General features: G+C 54.5%; 1 protein-coding gene across 4 annotated transcripts in view; it reads left to right on the forward strand.

Annotated features, from left to right (window-relative positions):
• BRD4 (bromodomain containing 4) overlaps positions 1-19,843 on the forward strand; it is an 87,271-nt gene that overhangs the window by 42,009 nt on the left and 25,419 nt on the right. For 3 of the 4 annotated variants that reach the window (XM_076001491.1, XM_076001493.1, XM_076001490.1), the window contains exons 2-7: positions 8,797-9,115; positions 12,563-12,700; positions 14,038-14,173; positions 15,864-16,153; positions 16,718-17,080; positions 17,856-17,984. In XM_076001491.1, coding sequence (XP_075857606.1) covers positions 8,831-9,115; positions 12,563-12,700; positions 14,038-14,173; positions 15,864-16,153; positions 16,718-17,080; positions 17,856-17,984 — 1,341 coding nt within the window. In that variant the 5' untranslated portion in view covers positions 8,797-8,830. Of the gene's footprint in view, positions 1-8,796; positions 9,116-12,562; positions 12,701-12,734; positions 13,419-14,037; positions 14,174-15,863; positions 16,154-16,717; positions 17,081-17,855; positions 17,985-19,843 lie in introns of those variants that run through there. The other variant, XM_076001492.1, reaches the window with a different exon arrangement.

Below are 19,843 nucleotides of genomic sequence, written 5' to 3' on the forward strand. Positions count from 1 at the left end.
GGGCTGGGATCAGCTGGTGCCCGCCGGCAGGTGGCTTGGCCTAAAACAGATTCAAGCCATATCCCTTCGGGCCTCTTAACTGCTTGAGAAGCGTAAGTGACAACTTGGCATCCACTCCCCCTGCCCTGTACTCCAGGGCTTCCGCAGGGAAGTGCACTTCGGATTTATCTAAGTCGGGGCCTGTCTCTTTGTAAGCAAGTGGCCAGGTGCTGTGGGAAGTTTTCTGAGCTCCGATTTATTACAGGGATGAAACAATTCTTTGGCAATATCACTACTAGAAATCTGACTTGAGACCCAGCTTCACGGGCCATGTGTCACTCAGTTGCTGCTTCAGATAAGGCAGGCCTGCTGATGGGGACACAGAAGTGTGGTACAGCTGGCCAAGCAGAAGACCCACCGTGCTTGGTGAGTGGAGACAGCCCTGGAGCATGCTCTGGAAGCACAGTGACCTCCAGCCGACCTAGGTCATTGTACCTCTGTGTCACCATGGGGATGATGATGATGAAGATGAAGCCACTGCCTGCTTTTTAGGGTAGCTGTGAGGATTAACTAAGCCGATGGAGGTCGAGTGCTTTTTAGGGTTCCGGCCCAGGAAGCAGCGGCTCCTCCTGGCGAATTTCCTAGTAAGTGTCACAGTGGCTTGCGTAAAGCTCTGCTACGTGCCATCACCATATTTCACAGGCAGAATCAGAAACCCTTCCCTTAGCTGACACTCATCTTTACGACTGCTCCTGCCTTCCCTGGCATCTTGTTGTCTACATGCTTGTCACTTCAGGAGGCAAGTAAGTCTGAATGGACAGGACAGAGTTGAGGCAGGGTCACTGGGCTGGGAGACCAGGACTTCAGATGGAACTGCAAGTACGAGGTGTAGCTGGTCCCAGCCTGCTTGTTTCTCAGCCTCTGGAACTGGGAACTGAATCTCCAGAAATCAGCTGGTTTCGGGGCCGTCGTTTGTGGTCTCTTCTCTTTTCCTCTCTTGCTTGCCCTCAGAATGCCAGCACTGAACCTGCCCTGCACACCTCTGTATCTCTGTCCTGCCTCCTTGTCTCCTTCCTGGTCTGGGAATAGGTTGCTTGGGGCCAGGCTGCTTTGTGAGAGCGGGGTCAGAACGAAGTCCTGGAGACCCTAAGAGGCTCGACAAACGATGGGAGCTAAGTGGAGGTCGGGTGGGACAGCTACAGCTTTACAAGTGGGAACTCCATCACTGTGAGAAATGTCCCAACTTTCTGAACTTGTTTTGGATTTTTTGTTTTCTGTATCTTTACATTTCTGGACAATTGGCCAGATTATAAATAAGGTTAGTGTCAAAGTAGACGAAATATTTTCTGTTGAAAGTTGGGTAACATTACTGTTGTGTTGTCTTTTAAATGCTGTCCTTAAAATTTTCTCAAATCACTTAAATATTATGATAGCATCGTTGAAAGCAGGCATGAACTTGGGAAACTTTCACATTTTTATTTTCATTGTCCCAGAGGTTCCCAAACTTCCTTGATTCACAACATCCTTAAGTGTCTCAGTTTTTTTTCAGTGCTCCCAGGCCAAAGGAAATACCCAACATTTTGTTTTTTAGGTAGTTTGGTACAGACAACTAAAAGAGTACTAATGTCCCAACAACCATTTAGCTGTTTGAAAACATTTAACACAGGAGTTGAAAGGATGAATATTCTTACATAACGATAGCCTTACGTAACAATAGTTGCTTTCTGATGGGGTGTGTGTGCCTGTGGGCACTGCACGTCCTCAGACCTTTGACCCAGGCTAGACACCACCACACACATTGCCTGTTCCTCTTGGCTTTTATATGGTCTTTGCTTTTTATTACAGCAACCGCTGAACGCTAAGCTTTGCAAGCTGTAACCCTGATGAGAGGAATATAGTGCAGTCTGACGTTGAAATTACTAATTGCCTTGTGCTGATAGTTCCCGCAGTGCCCTTCTGAGTTCACCATGACATCCTGGGCACCTTGGCATTCAGGTTGGAAACCACAGCACTGTCTGCCTAACTTTGCTTCATCTTGTTCTTGTTCCTGTAAACGAGAAACATGTAGGTTTTCTGTTGGGAGTAGATCCAAAAATAGAGCATCCAGTTGGATCATGTGGCTTCTAAAGGGGTTGGAAACAATGGGTGAAATTTTTTCCCTGCCCTTTGACCTTCAGCTAGCTTTTAACACAGTGAATTGTGGCTCCTGCCTCTTGGCCACAGGTCAGCCTGAAGATGGGGAGGGAGCAGCGTTTTTAATCTTTTAGGTAGAAAACTATGGCTGAAGATACCTGCCCTGGTGCTGCTTTTGGCCATGTCTTCTCCCATCCCTCCCTGCCCCACCCCACCCCACCCCACCCCTCACAGACACAGATACTCTCTTCCTCCCCTTCCCGCTGTTGTTCTCTGTCCCTCCTTCAAGGGTGCTGCCCTGTCCCTGCAGGTCAGTGCAAGTCCCCCTCTCCCTGTACCTGGCAGCCCTGTCCTTCTCCTTCATGGTACTCACCCCAAGTATTGCTTAAGTAACCACTCTGGAGAGTGACATGTTGACTAGTCCCAGGGCCGGGCATGTGAGGACGCATTGCCTGAGCAAGTGACTGAGTCCGGCAGTCACCACATTGTCCACATGAGAGTGTTTTGCATGTCCAGAGCTTTGAGATTGAGCTGGAAGCCCCGGGGTGACGATCTGTGTGTGGTCACTGTAGGGTACACCTGCTGTGCGCTAAGAGGACAGGAGCGAGATGAAGGTGGGCCTGCCCGAGGCTTCCCAGGCGTGTGCACAGGCTGACCCTGGAAGCCACTGAGCAGAGAGCAGACGAGCGCAGGGTCTGTGGGCCGGGTTGTGTGTGTGTCTGTGTCTGCACGCCCATCTGTGTCCTGGCAGCAGAGGTAGCACATGAAAGGGCGAAGGTGACAGCGATGGGGATCGGTTGTGGCTGTGTTGTCGGAGCATAGATGCTTGCGCCCTGGGCAGTGTGGGGCAGGGGTGACCGCTGTGGGAAGAACTTACCAGGGAGGCTGACCCGGCCAGACCTGTGCCTTAGAAAAGTTGCCGGCTCTGGCATGGGACTCTCACTGGTGCGCTCGTCCTCGGCTCCCGACAGACTAGAAGTTCTGGCCGATTTCCCTTGTGTTTCTTTTCACTGTTGGTAAGAGTGGGTTCTTGAGGTTTCCCGAGGATTTTTGCTTTCCTATGGTCACGGGAAGGCGGAGCCACAACATGCAGGCTGTCTAGGCATAGCCACGTCTCAGGTGGCCCCTCGAGGCGTAGGTGCTGCGCAGGCCCCAGGGTGGGGACAGGATGGGAGTCCTGGGCGTCTCGTGGCTCAGCTAACGTTACCTGGTGATTCCCCTTGTGGGGGCCATGGGTGTCACCTGTCACTGGTGGTTATTGGAGCCTCCTAAAAGGAACTTAGAGATGTCCTGCTTTTGCATTTGAACTACAGCGTGCTGCAGTTTCTTTCCTCATGGACTTGACCTCAGTCATTATGAGTGTGTGGATCTTGTGCCTCGTTTATGTTGGTTAGGGGTGGTGGCCAGCCTGTTGTGACTGTGTATGTGGGACCCTTCCAGCATGCGTGTGGAGCTTGCTAGGGGAGGCTTCCGCGGTTCACACGCCAACTGAGACTGCCTAGGAATCGGGTGCCAGGTTTGGGACCGTCCTGGCTGCTTGGACCTGGTCTTTCCACCTCCTGGATAAGTTACTTCTTCCTGCCTCAGTTTCCTGATCTGTAAAGTAATGAGGCCAGAAGCAATGTTAGAGTCACTGTGAGGATTTAACTGCTACTATGCTTCGAATGTGAGCTAGCTGGCTAGCCAGCAGGGTTCTTTGGCTTTTGTAGTGGTTTAAAGTACCAACATGAGGCTTTTCAAGAGTCCAGGTTTTCTGTAGAATAATCTCCCTTCATCTTATGGGCAGAAAATTCCACTTTCTTGGCTCGGAGACCTGTCTGGGCCTGGCATGAAGGTGAAGAAAGGCGGTCACCAGCCCAGAACACAAAAGAGTCCTCCATCCCTTGGCTTTGCTGCAAGTCAAGTCCCTTTTTAAAGAGAGAAGGCATGGCCCAGTCCAGAAGCTCTAGAAATCGGTTACCTTGGCTTCATCTTGCCTCAGGGATATTGCTTAGAGATTTCCAGAATGTCATTACTTAATGGAAAATTTATGGAGACTGCTGGCACTTGGTGGGACGAGCTGGCCCCCTGGTGGCCTGTGTCCTTGTGGCTGACCTGCTCTACTGTTCTGAGGCCAAGCCTCCCCTCCAGGGAGGGGCTGCCCCTGCCCTCGCCTGAGACAGCCGCGGCTCACCTGGCATGTGCTCGCAGCACAGCGTAGCAGTGTGTTTGCTGGGCTGCTCCCTGGGAGAAGTCGGTGGAACCAGACTGCACGGCGTTCTTCAGCCTCGCTCGCTGCGCACCCCCCCACCCCCGCCCCAGCTCCCGGCTGCGTCAGTGCTCGGGATTCTCCCTTGTGTTGGGGCCATGTCAAGCTCGTCCCCTCCTGTCCCTTTGGATATGTTGGTTCTTCTGTACTGAAACCCTCTCTTAGCAGACTCCAGGCATCCTTAAACCCCACGAACATATTTCCTTCTCTGTGGCACTGTCCTGTCACATCCCTCTGCGCCTGGACCAAGGCTGTTACGCGGGACCCAAGGTTCCTGGTGAGCTGGCTTGTGACTGGTGTCATTTTTCCCTTTGTCTTCTTCTGTCTCACTGGCCCCCGCCCCGAGTTTTTGTGGCTGCCAAAGAAGTGACTGCCCCCATCCACTTAGCCAGGGAGGATTTGGGAAAAAGTGCTCTGCCGTCCTGTGATTGCCTTTCCGGCTCCTTTCCCGCTTGTGTTAATAGCGGTTCCTTGCAAACTCCCATGGCCCTGGCTTCTCAGTGAAGCCTGCAGTCTGTCCTGGCTCTCCCCTCCCTGCTCTCACCTCTGGAGAGCCTCGGGGAGCCAGAGACCCTCTCTGCTGCGACCAGCCCTCCCTCCGATCCCCCTGGGGTCCCACCACTCTCCCGGAGGCTGCGCTGCCCTTACACTTTGCCCTGCCCCTGTCTTGTCTGGGTACTCGTGTACCTAAAGGTGTGTTTAAAAGAATCAGTTTCCTGTTTTGTTTATGGTACACTTATTTTGAGGGGAGACCATATCAAAGCCATTCATGGAAATCAGTAAAATTAAATACTACCATAACAAAATGACATTGTTAGATTCTATCCAGATAACATAATCGTCTCCTACACCTTCTGAGTACAACCTTGTACACTAGCATCAGGCTGGGCCTTTCCCCGTCAGGTCAGACGAGAGTAAAAAGAGATGGAAAGAGGGGAAACTCATCCTGAGTGATTACACACCATCCACCTAAAGCCAGTCTGTGCCCCCCTAGTGGCTTCAGGGACACAGTTTGCAGGACCCCCCCCCCCTCAGCCCCACTGCGAGCCCTGTCATGGCACTCTGATGGTGGCTGTAGACCTTGCCTCTCTGAGGTTGAGGTCCTTCCCATTAGCCGCTAAACTCTGGGCAAATCCTGTTGTCTTTCCATTCTTGCCTTTCATGTCAGGAACAGAGACACACCCTCTGTGCAGTCAGTCTCTCACACCGCTGGACACTGCCTCCGGGGTGTGCCCTCCCTCTTACCGTTCCTCAGGCGGGGTTGCCCCTCTCTGGTTGCCAGTGTTCTTGGCCAGACACCCGCCTCCAACACTGTGTCCTGTGATTCAGCCGAGGCCTGGGGGCTCTTATCCCTCTCTGCTCTTCTCATCTGTGTGCAGGCTCTTTGTGAGGTTTTGCACCTAACCTCCTGCCACTAGCTGCTCCCCCTCCCTGGATCTGTGTGTGGCCTCCTTCCTTCTTTCATTGGGGTGCGTTTACTCAGGCCTCTGGGCTCCAAGCTTCCAAGCTTTCCAAGCTTCCAGCCCTGCCTGAGCTGCCATCGTGTTTCCAGGCCCTCCTCTCACGCCTCCCTTGCACCGTCTCCGTTCCTATGGCCTCCTTTGGTTCGTTCCTCAGGCACTTCTTCCCAGGACCATTTGGCAGTTAGTTCCCCAACGGATGGGGGGTCGCCTGAAGCAGGCTCACCCGGTTGGACACCTGCCTTTAGAAGCCGCTGCAGTCTGCTGTGCTTGCTTGTTGCAGTGTTGTGGCCCGCCATCAAACAGTTGCTTCAGGGAAACGCCCAGTCTTGGTCTTGTGCTCCTGGGTCGCTGGGGGCATGCTCTCCACGGGCTGCTGCCCAGCTGTCACCAGCTCCACTCCCCATCACACGCTGACACAAGGTGTCTGTCTGGTTTCAGCTTTGGGTGTCCCTTCTCCATCCCCAGCACTGTGTTTGGGAGAGGTACCAGGATGTTGCTTGGCATCCCTGAAGCCCTCGCTGACCCCTTCTTCCTGAGCTGGCTGTTCTCTGGGTGGGGCACACCCCTTGCAGGGGTTGCTATCCCTCCCCTTGTCACGTCTCAGGAATGCCCTAGGAGAGCGCAGATCGTTGATTCTACCCTGGCATCGTGGGCACGGTTGGACCTCATGAAATGCTTGTTCAGCAGTGGCTACAAGACCGCCTTTACACACCTAGCCAGCACCACTCTAGCACGCCCTCCCTTCAGCTCCCCAGATGTCTCGTGTAGGTGGCATGAGTGTGTTTCTCTCAACAGTGTTGTCCTCTCCTGTGAGCTCAAGCATTAATGAATTACTCAGGCTTTTAAAAATGAGTCGCATCCCCGCTCTGAATAGACAAGACTCAAGTATCTCAAATCTCTCATCTATTTGGTGAATAGAGCAAAGAAAGATTCCATTCTCAGGCTGAATCCATGAGATTCAGACTGCGGTCAGCCCTCGGTGTCTGTTGGTTCCACATCCAGGGATCCAACCAACCTCGGATGGAAATGTGCGGAAATGGTTTCAGGTGCGCAGGAGGATAGATGTGCATAGGTTATGTGCAGGTGTCCTACACTGCTTTATATAAGGGACTTGAGGGTCCTGGAACCAACCCCACGGATACTGAGGGACACCTGTACAGTGTGTTCACCACTGCCAATTGTTTGTTGACTTCTGAGTTGGATTTGCACCCTGCTCCCTTCAGAGTCTTGTACTAGGTGGCCTTGGGCTACTTCCAGACAGGTCCCTTCCCTGTGGCAGCCTCTTCCTTAGCACGGTGCTCTCTTCATGCGTTCTCTAGCCAGGTGATATCTGTGCCTGCCATCAGCCAGAACATTGGGGAAGGAAGAAGCTGTCTGTCTGGAGATGTTGGTTTTTCCAGCTTCTTGTCAGCCCTTGGGCTCACCCTGGAGCCGGGACCGTGGTGTGGTGTAGGGGCATGTGGCCAGGACCTATGCGTCAGGCAGTCAGCCTGCCAGCCGCGGGCTGGGAGGTCCAGCTCTCCATAGCCCCTAAACATAGACTACAGAGTTGGCTTTCTGTAGCAAGTTCTCTCTTGGTGCTTTTAAAATGTACTAATTTGCCAGGACTGCGTTTACAAGGGGATTTGTGGGAGCCTTGGTTTAAATTACACTTGGACTGAATTACAGAGTAATTCATCAGCAGCTAGGGTGCCTAGTGTGTGCGAGGCATGAAGCTGTTTCTTGACCCACTGAAGTACCGTCCAGAATGAAAGCCATGACAGAGCCGCCAGTCTGCCCTGTCTGTATTGTCCCCTCTGTCTGCCAGTCTTGTGGTCCTAAGGCCTGCCCACTCTTCCTCATAAGCCCTCGTCTGACTACCTCCGCCAGAAAGGTTTTGTTCCCCCCCCCAGTTCCTAGTTTTATTCCTGAAGGTGCTTGTCAGATGCAGGCAGCCCCTCGTGCGGCTGGGTAGGAAACTGCCACAAACAGGCAGTGCGCAGACAGGATGCAGACAGCCTGTGTATGTCTGAGTGGGTGTTTATTAGAGCGTGGGCTCCAGCACCGTAAGGGGTGGGGCGATGCGGTTCTGCCGTGTGTAGCCCTGACCTACGGTTACACGCCTTTGAGTTTGTCCCATTGGAATAAATGGACAGTACACAAAGTCACCTGTGCACAGGTGCTTGTGGCAGGGTTTGTGGGGCTGGCGTGGCCCTCAGGGTCATCCAGGTATGAGGAGGGCACCAGAGGGGTGCTCAGACAGGCACTGGCAGTGGGGGCCTGTGTCGCCACAGAAGATGCCCCTTCTTGTTAATAAAATGGTAGGTTGAGTATAGATTCATTTTTATGTTATCAGCAGTAAACGTTTGGATTTCTCTCATCAGCAAACATGCATTTTTTAAGTTACCAAGAAAATGTTCTCAGTGTGAGGCTTTGCCCTGAGCACTTGGCAGTAGGCTCTGTGGGCCATCGAGGCTGAGCGGGCCTGGCTTTCCCGTTCCTCCCTGCCTGGCCCTCCAAATGGAATTACTGGCTAGTCTCCATACTTCCTGAGCCACAGATGCAAACAAGAATTTCGGTGTAAACATCATATCTGCAGGCCTGCGGATCCTCCTCTCCCACACACGGGCAGCATCCCTAAAAGGCTCTCCGGTGGAGAAAGGGAGATGCAGGTTTGGGAGACGTGGCTTTATCGTACCTTCTTCCGTGGGAACTCCAGAGCTCCCAGAGCCCCTGCCGGCGCCGTGTCGGCTCTCACCTCCACGCCCTGCTTCCCTCTGTTGGTGCGTCGTTTTTCTTCCCTGCCGGATGGCCAGTCTCTGAGAGCAGCAGGCAGTGGGTCCCTTTAGGCAGCGCATGGAGTGGCTCCACTGGCCAACCTGACAAGTTACCGACAGCAAAGCTCAGTCCTTGGAGGCCACAGTCAGAGGGACTTGTCATTATGGTACCTGTCTGCTCACTGGGCTCTGACGGGGACTCTTCTCTTCCTTGTAGAGTACCCAGTGAAGAATGTGATGGGATCACTAGCATGTCTGCGGAGAGCGGCCCTGGGACGAGATTGAGAAATCTGCCAGTAATGGGGGATGGACTAGAAACTTCCCAAATGTCTACAACGCAGGCCCAGGCCCAACCCCAGCCAGCCAACACAGCCAGCACCAACCCTCCGCCCCCGGAAACCTCCAACCCCAACAAGCCCAAGAGGCAGACCAACCAACTGCAATATCTGCTCAGAGTGGTGCTCAAGACACTATGGAAACACCAGTTTGCGTGGCCTTTCCAGCAGCCTGTGGACGCCGTCAAGCTAAACCTCCCTGTGAGTAGCTTGGGCAGGGCCCAGGGGTCCTCCAGGTCTCCTGCAAGTTTCCTGGTTAAGGCTCCAGGGGAGGGCGGAGATGCGTTTGGAGTCTGTGGTGAGAGCCGGGGGCCCAGGTCTGGATGCCAGCACCAGCAGGGCCCTTGAGGGAGTGGTTTCACCCGCCTTGAAGAATCGGGGGAGAATGAGGGAGCCAGTTGGCTTAAACAGCAACTGGTTTCTTGGATATTGGGATCCCAGGGAAGCTTGTGTGAAGGTCGAAACGAGGGGGGATGGGATGCTCACAGATTCCTTCCAGTCCCATGTCGAGCTGAAGTCAGAGCGCGTGGACAACCTGGCGCCCTTCTCTTTCCCGGTGTGGCCGGCTAGGCCCAGGAGAAGTAGGTGTGGCTGGTCGGACTGTGCTGGAAGGGGACTGGCTTGCTCCAGTAGTGGTCACGAGCAGCAGCAGCATCCCTTGGGGTGCAGGGTAGGGAAACGTCGTAGATTCTTTCGCAGGGAGCAAGTGCGTGGAGGTGGCCCTGGCCAGAGAGAGGGCGCATTGAGAGGTGGCCTTGGCTGTAGCTGCACAGCTGGGGAGCCGCTGTGCCCTCCCTCCCTGTCCCGTCTGCAGAGCCCTTGCTCGCGTTCTTATGTACCCCCACCCGTCTTCCCTTTCTCGGGAGTTTCCGCCTTGCCCATGTCCCTAGCAGACAGTTCTGCAAGCACGGCTTACATCTCTGAGCCACAGGGAGCAGGCAGAATACCTGCTTTCATTTTATTTTATTTTATTTTCCTCTTCTTCCTTGTCTTTAAACTGCCTTCTGCTGTTTGCTGGGTCCCCTATGCCCCCAGGCGAGTGGGTTGGGCGATTGTAGCTGCCGGCACAGGCTGGGTCTGCAAGTCCCGGAACTGCTTGTATGCGGGCAGCCTTAGCCTCTGTCAGGTGTCCCAACCCAGGAAGAATGAATGCTCCGGTGTGGCCCTCCTGGCTTGACAGTCATGTCTGACACCCGTCCAGTGCTGTCTGTCCATGGATACGTGTCGCATGTACTCGGGGGAAGGGAGAATTGGGAGGGGCACTGAAGATCTGGGTCATGAACCGCCTCCGGAAAGGGGTGTAGGCAGAGGAGGGGCCACACTGGCCCCTGACCAAGACAAGAAGCGGACAGTCGGCGTGGTGGTATCTTGCAGGTCCCTCGGGAGAGGCCGCGTTGGTCTCTAGCTGGGCTGGGCAGGGCCCACAGTCGAGAGTGACATCTCGGAGCAAATGCAGAGAGGTAGTTAGAGGGGGTAGAACCCATGGGGCACGAAGGCTTTTTGGGGGGTGGGGCCAGTGGCCTACAGAAAAGAGCCGTTTCCCAGATTTCCACATTAGAGGCTCCAGGGAGGTCAGAGGTGCAGTTTCCGACCTGACCGTCCGGTTGGCCTTAAGGAGGGCTTTTAGAAACCAGACTTGCCGTAGTGTGAATGAGAAGGTAAGGATGCAGAGCCACCATGTCAAAAATCTTGGCTTTGAAGGGAAACTGTGTCAGGGCCAGGAGAGCGGAGGGTCTGTCTGTTACGGAACTCAGAGGGGACTGAGGCCTAGAGGGCTGAGAAGGGAAAGGGGGCTGGAGGACTTGAGGTCACCAAGGAGGCAGCATCACAGGTGACATCGAGGGAATATTGGGTGCTGGCTAGCAGGACAGACACATGTGGGTGGTCAGTTAGGCCAAGGGGGTTGGGAGTTCATGGTCAATCTCTGAAGTGGAGGCTGGGCCCCCGAGGGTGGGCAGCACTCTGAACATACCTGTCCCTATAACTGTTGACATTGCCCGTAGCTGCTCTGACGTAGGAAGAAGGGGATGGTTAATGGTGGCACTGACCTGATATTTTCAGACACGGGGGAGTGAGGAGCCCAGGAGGGAGGTTGCTTTGCGACAGTGCTCTCGTGGCACTGGTATGGGCTGACCCAAAGGGGCTGGTTGCCTGGGAGCATCGTCATGCTAAAGCCTGGTTTTCTGGGGGACCCCCTCCTTCAGGAGATGTTAATAGGGCAAGCAAAAAGAAAATTGGTTCTTTTTCTGTTTTCTGATGCCTTACAGATATTCACCTGCATTTTGGCCTCCTTTCATGCCCCTAACCCCACTGCCCCAGCTGTCAGTTCCTCACCCCCCAGTATCCTACCTTTGTCCCACCTTCTCCCAGCACCATTCTTAGAGACCTTTGGCCATAGGATAAAATCTAAATTTCCATTGGGCAGCTGTGTTTGGACTTGTTTCTCTTGGGAAAGGAGGTCAGAGCATAGAAAGTCTGGTTTCAGTCTCCCCTCCTGGCCACCTGCTTTGGGCACTTGGGTGTGTACTTAAGCCCTTACCAGGGCAGGGCTGTGACCTGTGCCAGCCCTTTACATGTAAGTGGATGGCTTTTGGCAGAGCAGATCAAAACCCTGTACCCCATGCTTGCCTTTCCAGTTCTGCCCCCAGCCTGCTTCTCTGCCACTGGGACCCCACTTGTCCTCAGAGGAGGGGTAATAGCTACAGAGAATTGGTTCTCCATGGAGCGTTCTGAGAGGCCCCAGCTGGGCCAGCCTGCTGTCCGTGTGCAGCCCTCTTTGGTGCTCTAGCCTGGAAACCTGGGCCCTGCTTGATCTGTCCCCAAATTCCTCTGGTAGTTCTTAAAAATAAACTTCATTTTTAAGTGGGTTCATGGTTAGAGGCAAGTTGTTGTGAGGACAGTGCGGAGTCTGACCCCCTTGAGGGCTGCGAGACGTTCGCGCCTGCCATCTGGCTCCTGGGTGGTGCCTGGAGAGGAAGATCGGAAGGTTTGAGGGTTGGGTCTGGATGTGTATTTTTTAACTGAGGATTTCGAAAGCTGTCCAGATTCTTGATTTGGCAGTTAACCTGGGTAGTCGCTCCACCATGTCTGGAGACTAGTGAAGCCTTAGTGGTAGACTGGGCTTCAGTAAGTAAAAGAAGTGCAAGTCCAGTGGACTCGACTGAGGCTGTCCAGCCTGGCAGGAGGCGGGGAGTGCGGTGGGTGTGGGTGGCTCAAGCACTGGCGCCGTGGGGATTTGCACTTTATGGACTTGTAAAATCTTAAATGGCAGGGACACAGTATTACCCGCCACGCGTTGTTTTACTAGCTAAGAACTGCGTTTTTAAAAGCCATCTGTTCTCCACATTGTTTATTAAAAATGAAAAAATATTTCAACATTGAAAAGAAAAGAAAAACCATGAATTTTGATAAAGACAACCTGATCTGAGATAGGGCAATTAGCTAACTTGTACGTTTTCCCTCCAAATTGCCAGCCAGCACTTGGGAATCCTTCCCCAGTCCACTCGATCTCAGTCGCCTTTCTCCCTCGCCGATGCGAGGAAGGGCTTCCGCCTGCCGGTTTACCTGTGGAGCAGCCCGGCCGCCCAGCGTGCGTGCCACGCGGCTGCCCGGGTGACGCTGGCCCTTTGCTCTCTCTCTGCTCTCCAGGATTACTATAAAATCATTAAAACACCTATGGATATGGGAACAATAAAGAAGCGCTTGGAAAACAACTATTACTGGAATGCTCAGGAATGTATCCAGGACTTCAACACTATGTTTACAAATTGTTACATCTATAACAAGGTGAGCGGTGGGGGCAAGCGTCCAGCTGCCCCGGGGAGGCAGCGGGCATGTCAGGAGCCAGTGGGCAGGGGTGCTGGGAGCTGCTGGGCTTCGAGTCTGGCAGGAGGAGACCCTTGGAGGTGGAGGTAATGGGACCTGCAGTTGTGCCTGTGACTGGGTGTGTCTCTTCTGTGGGGGGAGGGCGCTGCCACGTGTAACTTGCAAGCCGTCCTTGTTAGCCTGAAGCATGTGCTTCTGACGCCCTTGGGATTTTGGTTCCTGAGCATGTCTAGTAGAGAAGGTGTGAGGCGGATAGTGGTGACTCCCGTCAAAGTCCATTCGGGTGATGCCAATGGTCAGGAAAGAGCCTGCTAAAGCGTAGCTGTGCAGAGGTGTGCGCACACAGAGACCTCCACGTGAGCGAGGTGTGACGGGGCCGGCGCAGAGCTCAGCTGCTCTGTGGGCAATGGTCTCCTCGAGCTGTGGACGTGGCTGTGGCCATGGAATCGAGTGTCCCCTGATCTTACTCGTAGACCTGAAGGTCACTTCCTAACCCCGTAGCCAAACCTCTCGGCTCGGCTGTGCCATGAAGCCAGATCATTTGTTTACAGTTCAGACCACAGATGTGATTAAAATCAACCCTTTCAAATAGAACGACTCTGGAGGGAGACACTATACAGAACTCAGCTTTTGACCTCTGCTGGTGTAGTGGGTAAAATGGCCCAGAAGAGATGGGTAGGTGAGTTTCTTGAAGTTTACTGTGTTTTTTAAAGTCTCAGCTCTCACCACTTAGGTTTGAGCGAAATGTGCACACCAGGCTCTCAGTCTAGCTGAGTGGGAACAGCATGTTATGGACGGAGTGACAGAGTGGGGACCCCTAAAGCAGTGTGAGATGGACAGTGCCCAAGAGCCCTGGTGAGCTGCCTTGGGGGTACATTGGGGAGCACTGTTGGGGCCCTGTTAAAGTATCCTGGCAAGAAATCCTGTGCCATTCAAGAATTTCTAGTGAAGTCGAACTGTGTCAAAGGAGGTCCTCATGCAGGGAGAGCCCCGGTCAGTGATCGGCTGAGCTTGGTAGATGCCTAAGGCTTTAGGATGGTTTCGCAGACAGCCCAGAGCTTAAAAGACGAGAAAGGGAAGTGCAGGCAGACAGGTGCAGGCTCAGCACACCTGTAGGAGCGCAAGCCTCCGTGATACCTGGTAGCCTAGCCATCATGGCTCCTTGGGGTACAGACTGGGGAAGGACCCTGAGTACGACGCTTCAGGTTTTGGGGCAGGGGGTGGCACACGGGGTGCCCTGTCTACAGAGGTGGGAGCAGAGGGAATTCTGACTCCACCCCATGTGTCTCCTTATCCAGCCTGGAGATGACATAGTCTTAATGGCAGAAGCTCTGGAGAAGCTCTTCTTGCAAAAAATCAACGAACTACCCACAGAAGAAACCGAGATCATGATAGTCCAGGCAAAAGGAAGAGGACGTGGGAGGAAAGAAGCAGGTAGAGTACTGAAGTAGCGAGTAGTTGGCTGTACCTCTCCCCCATCACTGTCCCTTTTCCAAGTTCAGGGGAGGACCGGGAGTGGCGGGAGGATGGACAGCATCTACTAACTGGTAGGCTGCAGTTTGGTTGGAGCGGGAGTGATTTCACTGTTGGAGCCACCTACAGGCTCCTGTGACCCTGCCCCAAGCAGAAATGATGTGGCCCTGCCTTTTCTAAGGATGGCACATTGACTTAGGTTAAAAAGAAAGTGAAAACAAGATTTTTTTTTTTTTTTTTTTTTTTTTTTGCTTTTCCAATTTAAAGAAATCAAGGTGGCCAGAAGCATTTTTAACTAATATCCCAATCCTTGAGGTTTGTTATTTGAATTATCTCAGTGCATGCATGTTAGAAGTGTGCCTTCCTGGTCATCTGAAGGCAAAATTAAGCCCTCTTTGTCTGTCTCTGCATGTCATCCCTCTCAGTTTCCCCCCCTTCCCCCTTGACATGGGATTCCAGAGGCCAGCTGGCAAGGAGTTGCCCACTCAAAGAAATGCTTCTCTCTAGGAAAATCTCTTAACAGCTGCTGTCTGCGCAGCTCGGGGCTCTGTGCTGCAGAAGGGCGCTGCGTGCAGGCTGCTTCCTGGGCGTGAGCTGCTTCTCTCTCCCCCAGCCTCACCTTGCTCTGAAACGGTGGTGGGAAGGGGGATGGCTGGCTCCCCTGCAGTGCCCAGGGGTGACCAAGGAGGACTCGATTGCTTATCGCCCCTTCCTTGGCTGTTTTACGTGTCAGGTCATATCCCTTTTCCTTACTCGAGAAGCCGGGTCCTCAGTCCCTGGGACCAGGGGTTTGGGCTGCATGCTGGGCAGACATGGTGACAGCTCCTCTGTTCCAGTCTGGGAGGAGCCCAGGTGTGCTGCCTGGGGAAGGAGAACAGGGACACTCGGCAGAACCTTGCCCTTGCTCCTTGGGGCACACTAGCTTACCTAGGTACCGGCTACCGAGGTGCTGCCCGAGGACAGCCCACAGGTGAAGGCTACCTTTCTGAGGCACCGGGTGTCAGAGCCCGCCGTATTTCCAGGCCCTGATGCCCCAGTGCACCTGCTCACGTGAGAGCTCTAGTCATAGCCGCTTGTGTTTGGAGCCGGCTGGCCACGCAACGTGACCGCGGTGTGCTCAGGGTCGCCTGCACGGCTGCTGGGAGGCAGCCCAAGCCAGTCACAAAGGGCAGCAGCAGTCCAGCTGCCCCCTTTGGCCCCGGGAGGTCGGGGCCTGCCAGTTTCCAGAAGCCTTGGTGAGGGCGGCCCCTGCCAGCAGTGCTTACTCGCCAGGCAGCACTTCTGGAATCGAGGCCAGCTGTGGCCGGAGGTGCCGAGGAGCCCTTTGCTGCTCCCCGTCCATGGTTTCAGTGTCCACACTCAGCATGCGTTTCCTGTGACTTCCGCCCGGGGCCTCCTGGCTTCATGAAGGGGTCTTTGTGCCCAAGCTGGGAGTTGCGGCCAGGACACCCGGGAAGCGGGACGTGCAGTTTGCCGCTGCTCCCTGAGCACTGGGGGCAGGCGGACAGGTCTGGCAGAGCGAAGTCTGGGGTGTGCAGGGCGTTCTGTCTTTCAGCGGGTGGGTGCTTGCCACGTGTGGTGCTGTCCCTGCAGGGTCAGCCTTGGGACGTGCGCACAGCCTCCGACTCTCTGTGCTCTTTATGATCGGCAGGGACGGCAAAACCTGGAGTCTCCGCGGTACCAAACACAACGCAAGCATCAACGCCTCCACAGACCCAGACTCCTCAGCAGAATCCTCCACCTGTGCAGGCCACACCTCACCCCTTCCCTGCTGTCACCCCAGACCTCATTGTCCAGACCCCTGTCATGACAGTGGTGCCTCCCCAGCCACTGCAGACACCCCCACCGGTGCCCCCCCAGCCGCCACCCCCGCCCACTCCGGCCCCCCAGCCCGTGCAGAGCCACCCGCCCATCATCGCGGCCACCCCGCAGCCCGTGAAGGTGAGCGTCTGGGTGCTGCCGTCGGGGGGGGGGGGCGGTGAGGGGCCTCACAGGAGACGGGGGCCCTGTGCTTTATGTAGAGCCTGTCCTGGCTCCCAGGCACTGGTGGGTGTTTCTGGGGGATCACGCCATGTTTAAATCCCAGTCCAGAAGCAGCTGCTCTACTGACCCAAAGATCCCGTAATCATGTCGCAGCTCCCAGAGGGTCCCGTCCTGTCTCTGATTTAGACTGTGTATATTTGCAGATAACCGTCCAAATACTCCTTGAATTATGTCCCTCTGCACCATGGGCACTGGGGGGAGGTCCCTGGTGTTAGGCACGAAGCGGCTTCAGGAGGTCCTGTGGCCTCCGAGTGAGCAGATCCCACACTCGGTCGTGCACTTTCTCTGCGGCTGGCAGGCCTCGTCCTAGCTGCAGAGCAGACTGGTGGGATAAGATCTCCCTGTCCTCGGTCCTGTGTCCCGTGAATGTTGGGACCCTCGACAAGGCCGGGCTTCCGGGGTGACCCTGAGGGGCAGCTGTGCCGCCTCTGACTGTGCCTGTCTCACCTGTGCTTCTGGCAGACAAAGAAGGGGGTGAAGAGGAAAGCAGACACCACCACCCCCACCGCCATGGACCCCATTCACGAGCCGCCCTCACTGCCCCCGGAGCCCAAGGCCACCAAAGTGGGCCCCCGGCGGGAGAGCAGCCGGCCTGTGAAACCCCCAAAGAAGGACGTGCCCGACTCGCAGCAGCACCCCGCGCCGGAGAAGAGCAGCAAGGTCTCGGAGCAGCTCAAGTGCTGCAGCGGCATCCTCAAGGAGATGTTTGCCAAGAAGCACGCCGCCTACGCCTGGCCCTTCTACAAGCCCGTGGACGTGGAGGCGCTGGGCCTGCACGACTACTGTGACATCATCAAGCACCCCATGGACATGAGCACAATCAAGGTGAGCCTGGAGCCCAGCGCAGGCCCCTCCCGGCCTGGGGCTCCGGAACTTGTGTGTCTGTGCAGACCTTTTGGCGCCCTCTGCTGGGGCTGTGGGGACGTGCTCCGAGTCGGGCGTGCTCGGCCATTCTGGCAGCACACAGCGTGCTGCCCCTCCCCCTCGTCTGTGGAAAAGCAGGAGCCCTCTGGCCTCAGGGCCCAGGGCCCCGGGTTCCTGGCGCAGAGGAGATGCTCTGTGAGAGTTCAGGGCTTGGTGACTTGCCCGGCGCTCTGTGTGGGAGAGGACCCTCCGTGTGGAAGGCACGCTGTACCTGCTGGCGTGTTCACTGTAGTGTTTTAAGGCCTTTTTGGTTTTGTTTGTTTTAAGACTTTTTTGCATTTTTCTCCTTCTGGTAGTAGAGTAAGTCTTCCCAAATACGGGACAGGCAGAGTAGGGGACAGGGCTGTGTCCCTTTGACCATCCAATTAGAACTGGGCCCAGCCCCCTTTCCTCCCTCCTTCAGTACTGGCTGAACCTCAGCCACCTCTGTGGGGTCTGTGGCCACCTGCCCTTTAGACAGGCAGGTCCTGGTGGGTGAGCCTGGGATGCGAGGAGGGAGGTTCCCAGCCCTGAGACTTGCTGTTGAGCATCTCCTCGTCCACCTGACGCTGAGGACTGGGGTATGGCCTGTCCCCCCACCAGGGTCTGGATCAAACCGAGAGAGGCACTTAGAAGCCTCACCTCCCTGTTGGAACATGGACAGTCATGGCTAACGGGGACCTGTCTTGTTTTCCAGTCTAAACTGGAGGCCCGTGAGTACCGCGATGCTCAGGAATTTGGTGCTGATGTCCGATTGATGTTCTCCAACTGCTATAAGTACAACCCTCCCGACCATGAGGTGGTGGCCATGGCCCGCAAGCTCCAGGTGAGGCTTCAGGGAGAGGGCGTGGCCACCTGCAGTGCAGCAGAGCAGGCTAACGTCCTGGTGGGACCAGACCTCTATGGGCTTTGGCAGATTTTATTTCTCTCATGTTCCTTAGGATGATGCCACGTTGCTTTGGAAAAGTGCACTCAGCTCAGGCTGATGCACGTGCTTTCAGTTGGGAGTATTTAATTATTATTAAAGCAGGGTGGCTGGTGGTGTTTTGGTGTGTCCCACCGAAAGCCCCCTCCACCCACACTGGGGTTTGGCCAGAAGGGCATGTGTGTGCTGTGCATGAGGTCAGTCTCTTATCAAAGACAGACCTGTCTCCCGTTGGCAGGGCACACTCGTGCCTGTAGTAGACGCCGCCGCAGCTACAAGCTGAAGTAACTGCGTGACTGTGAATGTTTCTTCTCCAGAGCCTTGAAGCCCTTTGTTTGCCTTCTAGCTGCAGGCTGGCCATTTCCCCGTGACCCCGATTCCCTGATGGGTGCTGTTCGTGGGCCCTTCCCTTCAAGTTGACAGTCCCAGGGGGTGCACGCCGCGGAGTGCACGTGTGAGCAGGGAAGGGGACAGATCGCAGCCAAGATGTGTGAACTAGCTGCACTGTCCCTTGTTTAAAAAAAAAAGGAAGAATACACACCCAAGATTAAATAGTGATTACTTTTGGTTAGTAAGATTGGGTGGGTTAAAAATTTTGGAGAATACAGTCAATATTTAGTGCTTCCATAATCTTTTTAAGTTCTTTCAATTTATATATACACAATCATAAAAATTGCCTGCCTCTTCTCCCCAGGGCCCCATGGGTTGCTTCTGCTCGTGGGAAGGCCGTGTGGCTGGGTGACCTGCTGCTGGCGAAGTGTCACTGTGTGCTCTGGGGGCTCTGTCTGTGAAGTGCTTCCCAGGCAGAAGCGTGGTGGCTCGTGGCGCCTTTGGTGGTGTCTGTGCGAGGGAGAGGTCTCCTGAGCCCCGCTGCTCGCCTCCCTCCAAGGTCCGCTAGTCCCCTGAGTTCTCCCAGACTCACCACCACAGTGTCCCCCGATGCCTAAGGCACCGTGTCCCCCATTCTCTGTAGGCTAGGGGCTGCCTTGGGTTCAGAGGGCAAGTCCTCACACTCTCTTGATGTAGAAGAAAACCACTCCGCTTGGGAGGTTGGTTGGTTGGGCTTGTTCTTACTACTGTGGACCTGGCTCTTGTTATTTAAATACATGCTCAGGCGCGGAAGGTTTTTATTTCTACTGGTCCTTTCTTAGTTTTATTTTCTGTGACACTGGAGGTGAGGGTTTGTGCTCTCTGCAATTCCATACTGTTTGTGTGCCGACTGCCCCTTCCCTGTGTGTGTATTTCCCACCCTTGAAATTGAGGCTTTTTAAATTTTAATGCAATTTTCACACAGGGCCACGCGGTGGCAGTGGTGACTTCAGATTTGTGCCTTAGGCTCCTCCATTCTTCCCTCCCACTTTCTTGAGAAGATGGGGGTAGCTTTGCCCACATTGCCCAGCTCGATGCCTGTGCCCTGTACTTGCCATCACAGAAACAGCTAAACCAAAGCACATTGTCCACCAGCACCAAAGATTGCTATTTTGAGCTACTTTATTTTTAAAAAATGAATAAGAAAGGGAAAAGAAATAGAAAACACCTCTACTGTGTTCTAGGTCTCTCTTCCTAATTTTTGTGTCTCTCTCTTCCTGTCCTGTACTGACATCCTGCAGCCACCTCCTTTTCACAAATCTCTGCTTTTCCACTAAAAGTTTGTTTTTGTTTTCTTTCTCTATTTTTGGCATTTTTCTTCGTCTGGAGGTAGAGTGAGTCTGACCAAACATGGAGTTCACCTGTAGCATGCAAAGCCGCTGAGACGTCTG

The sequence above is a fragment of the Microcebus murinus genome, chromosome 4 (assembly GCF_040939455.1).
Source record: "Microcebus murinus isolate Inina chromosome 4, M.murinus_Inina_mat1.0, whole genome shotgun sequence".
Classification (NCBI taxonomy): Eukaryota; Metazoa; Chordata; class Mammalia; order Primates; family Cheirogaleidae; genus Microcebus; species Microcebus murinus.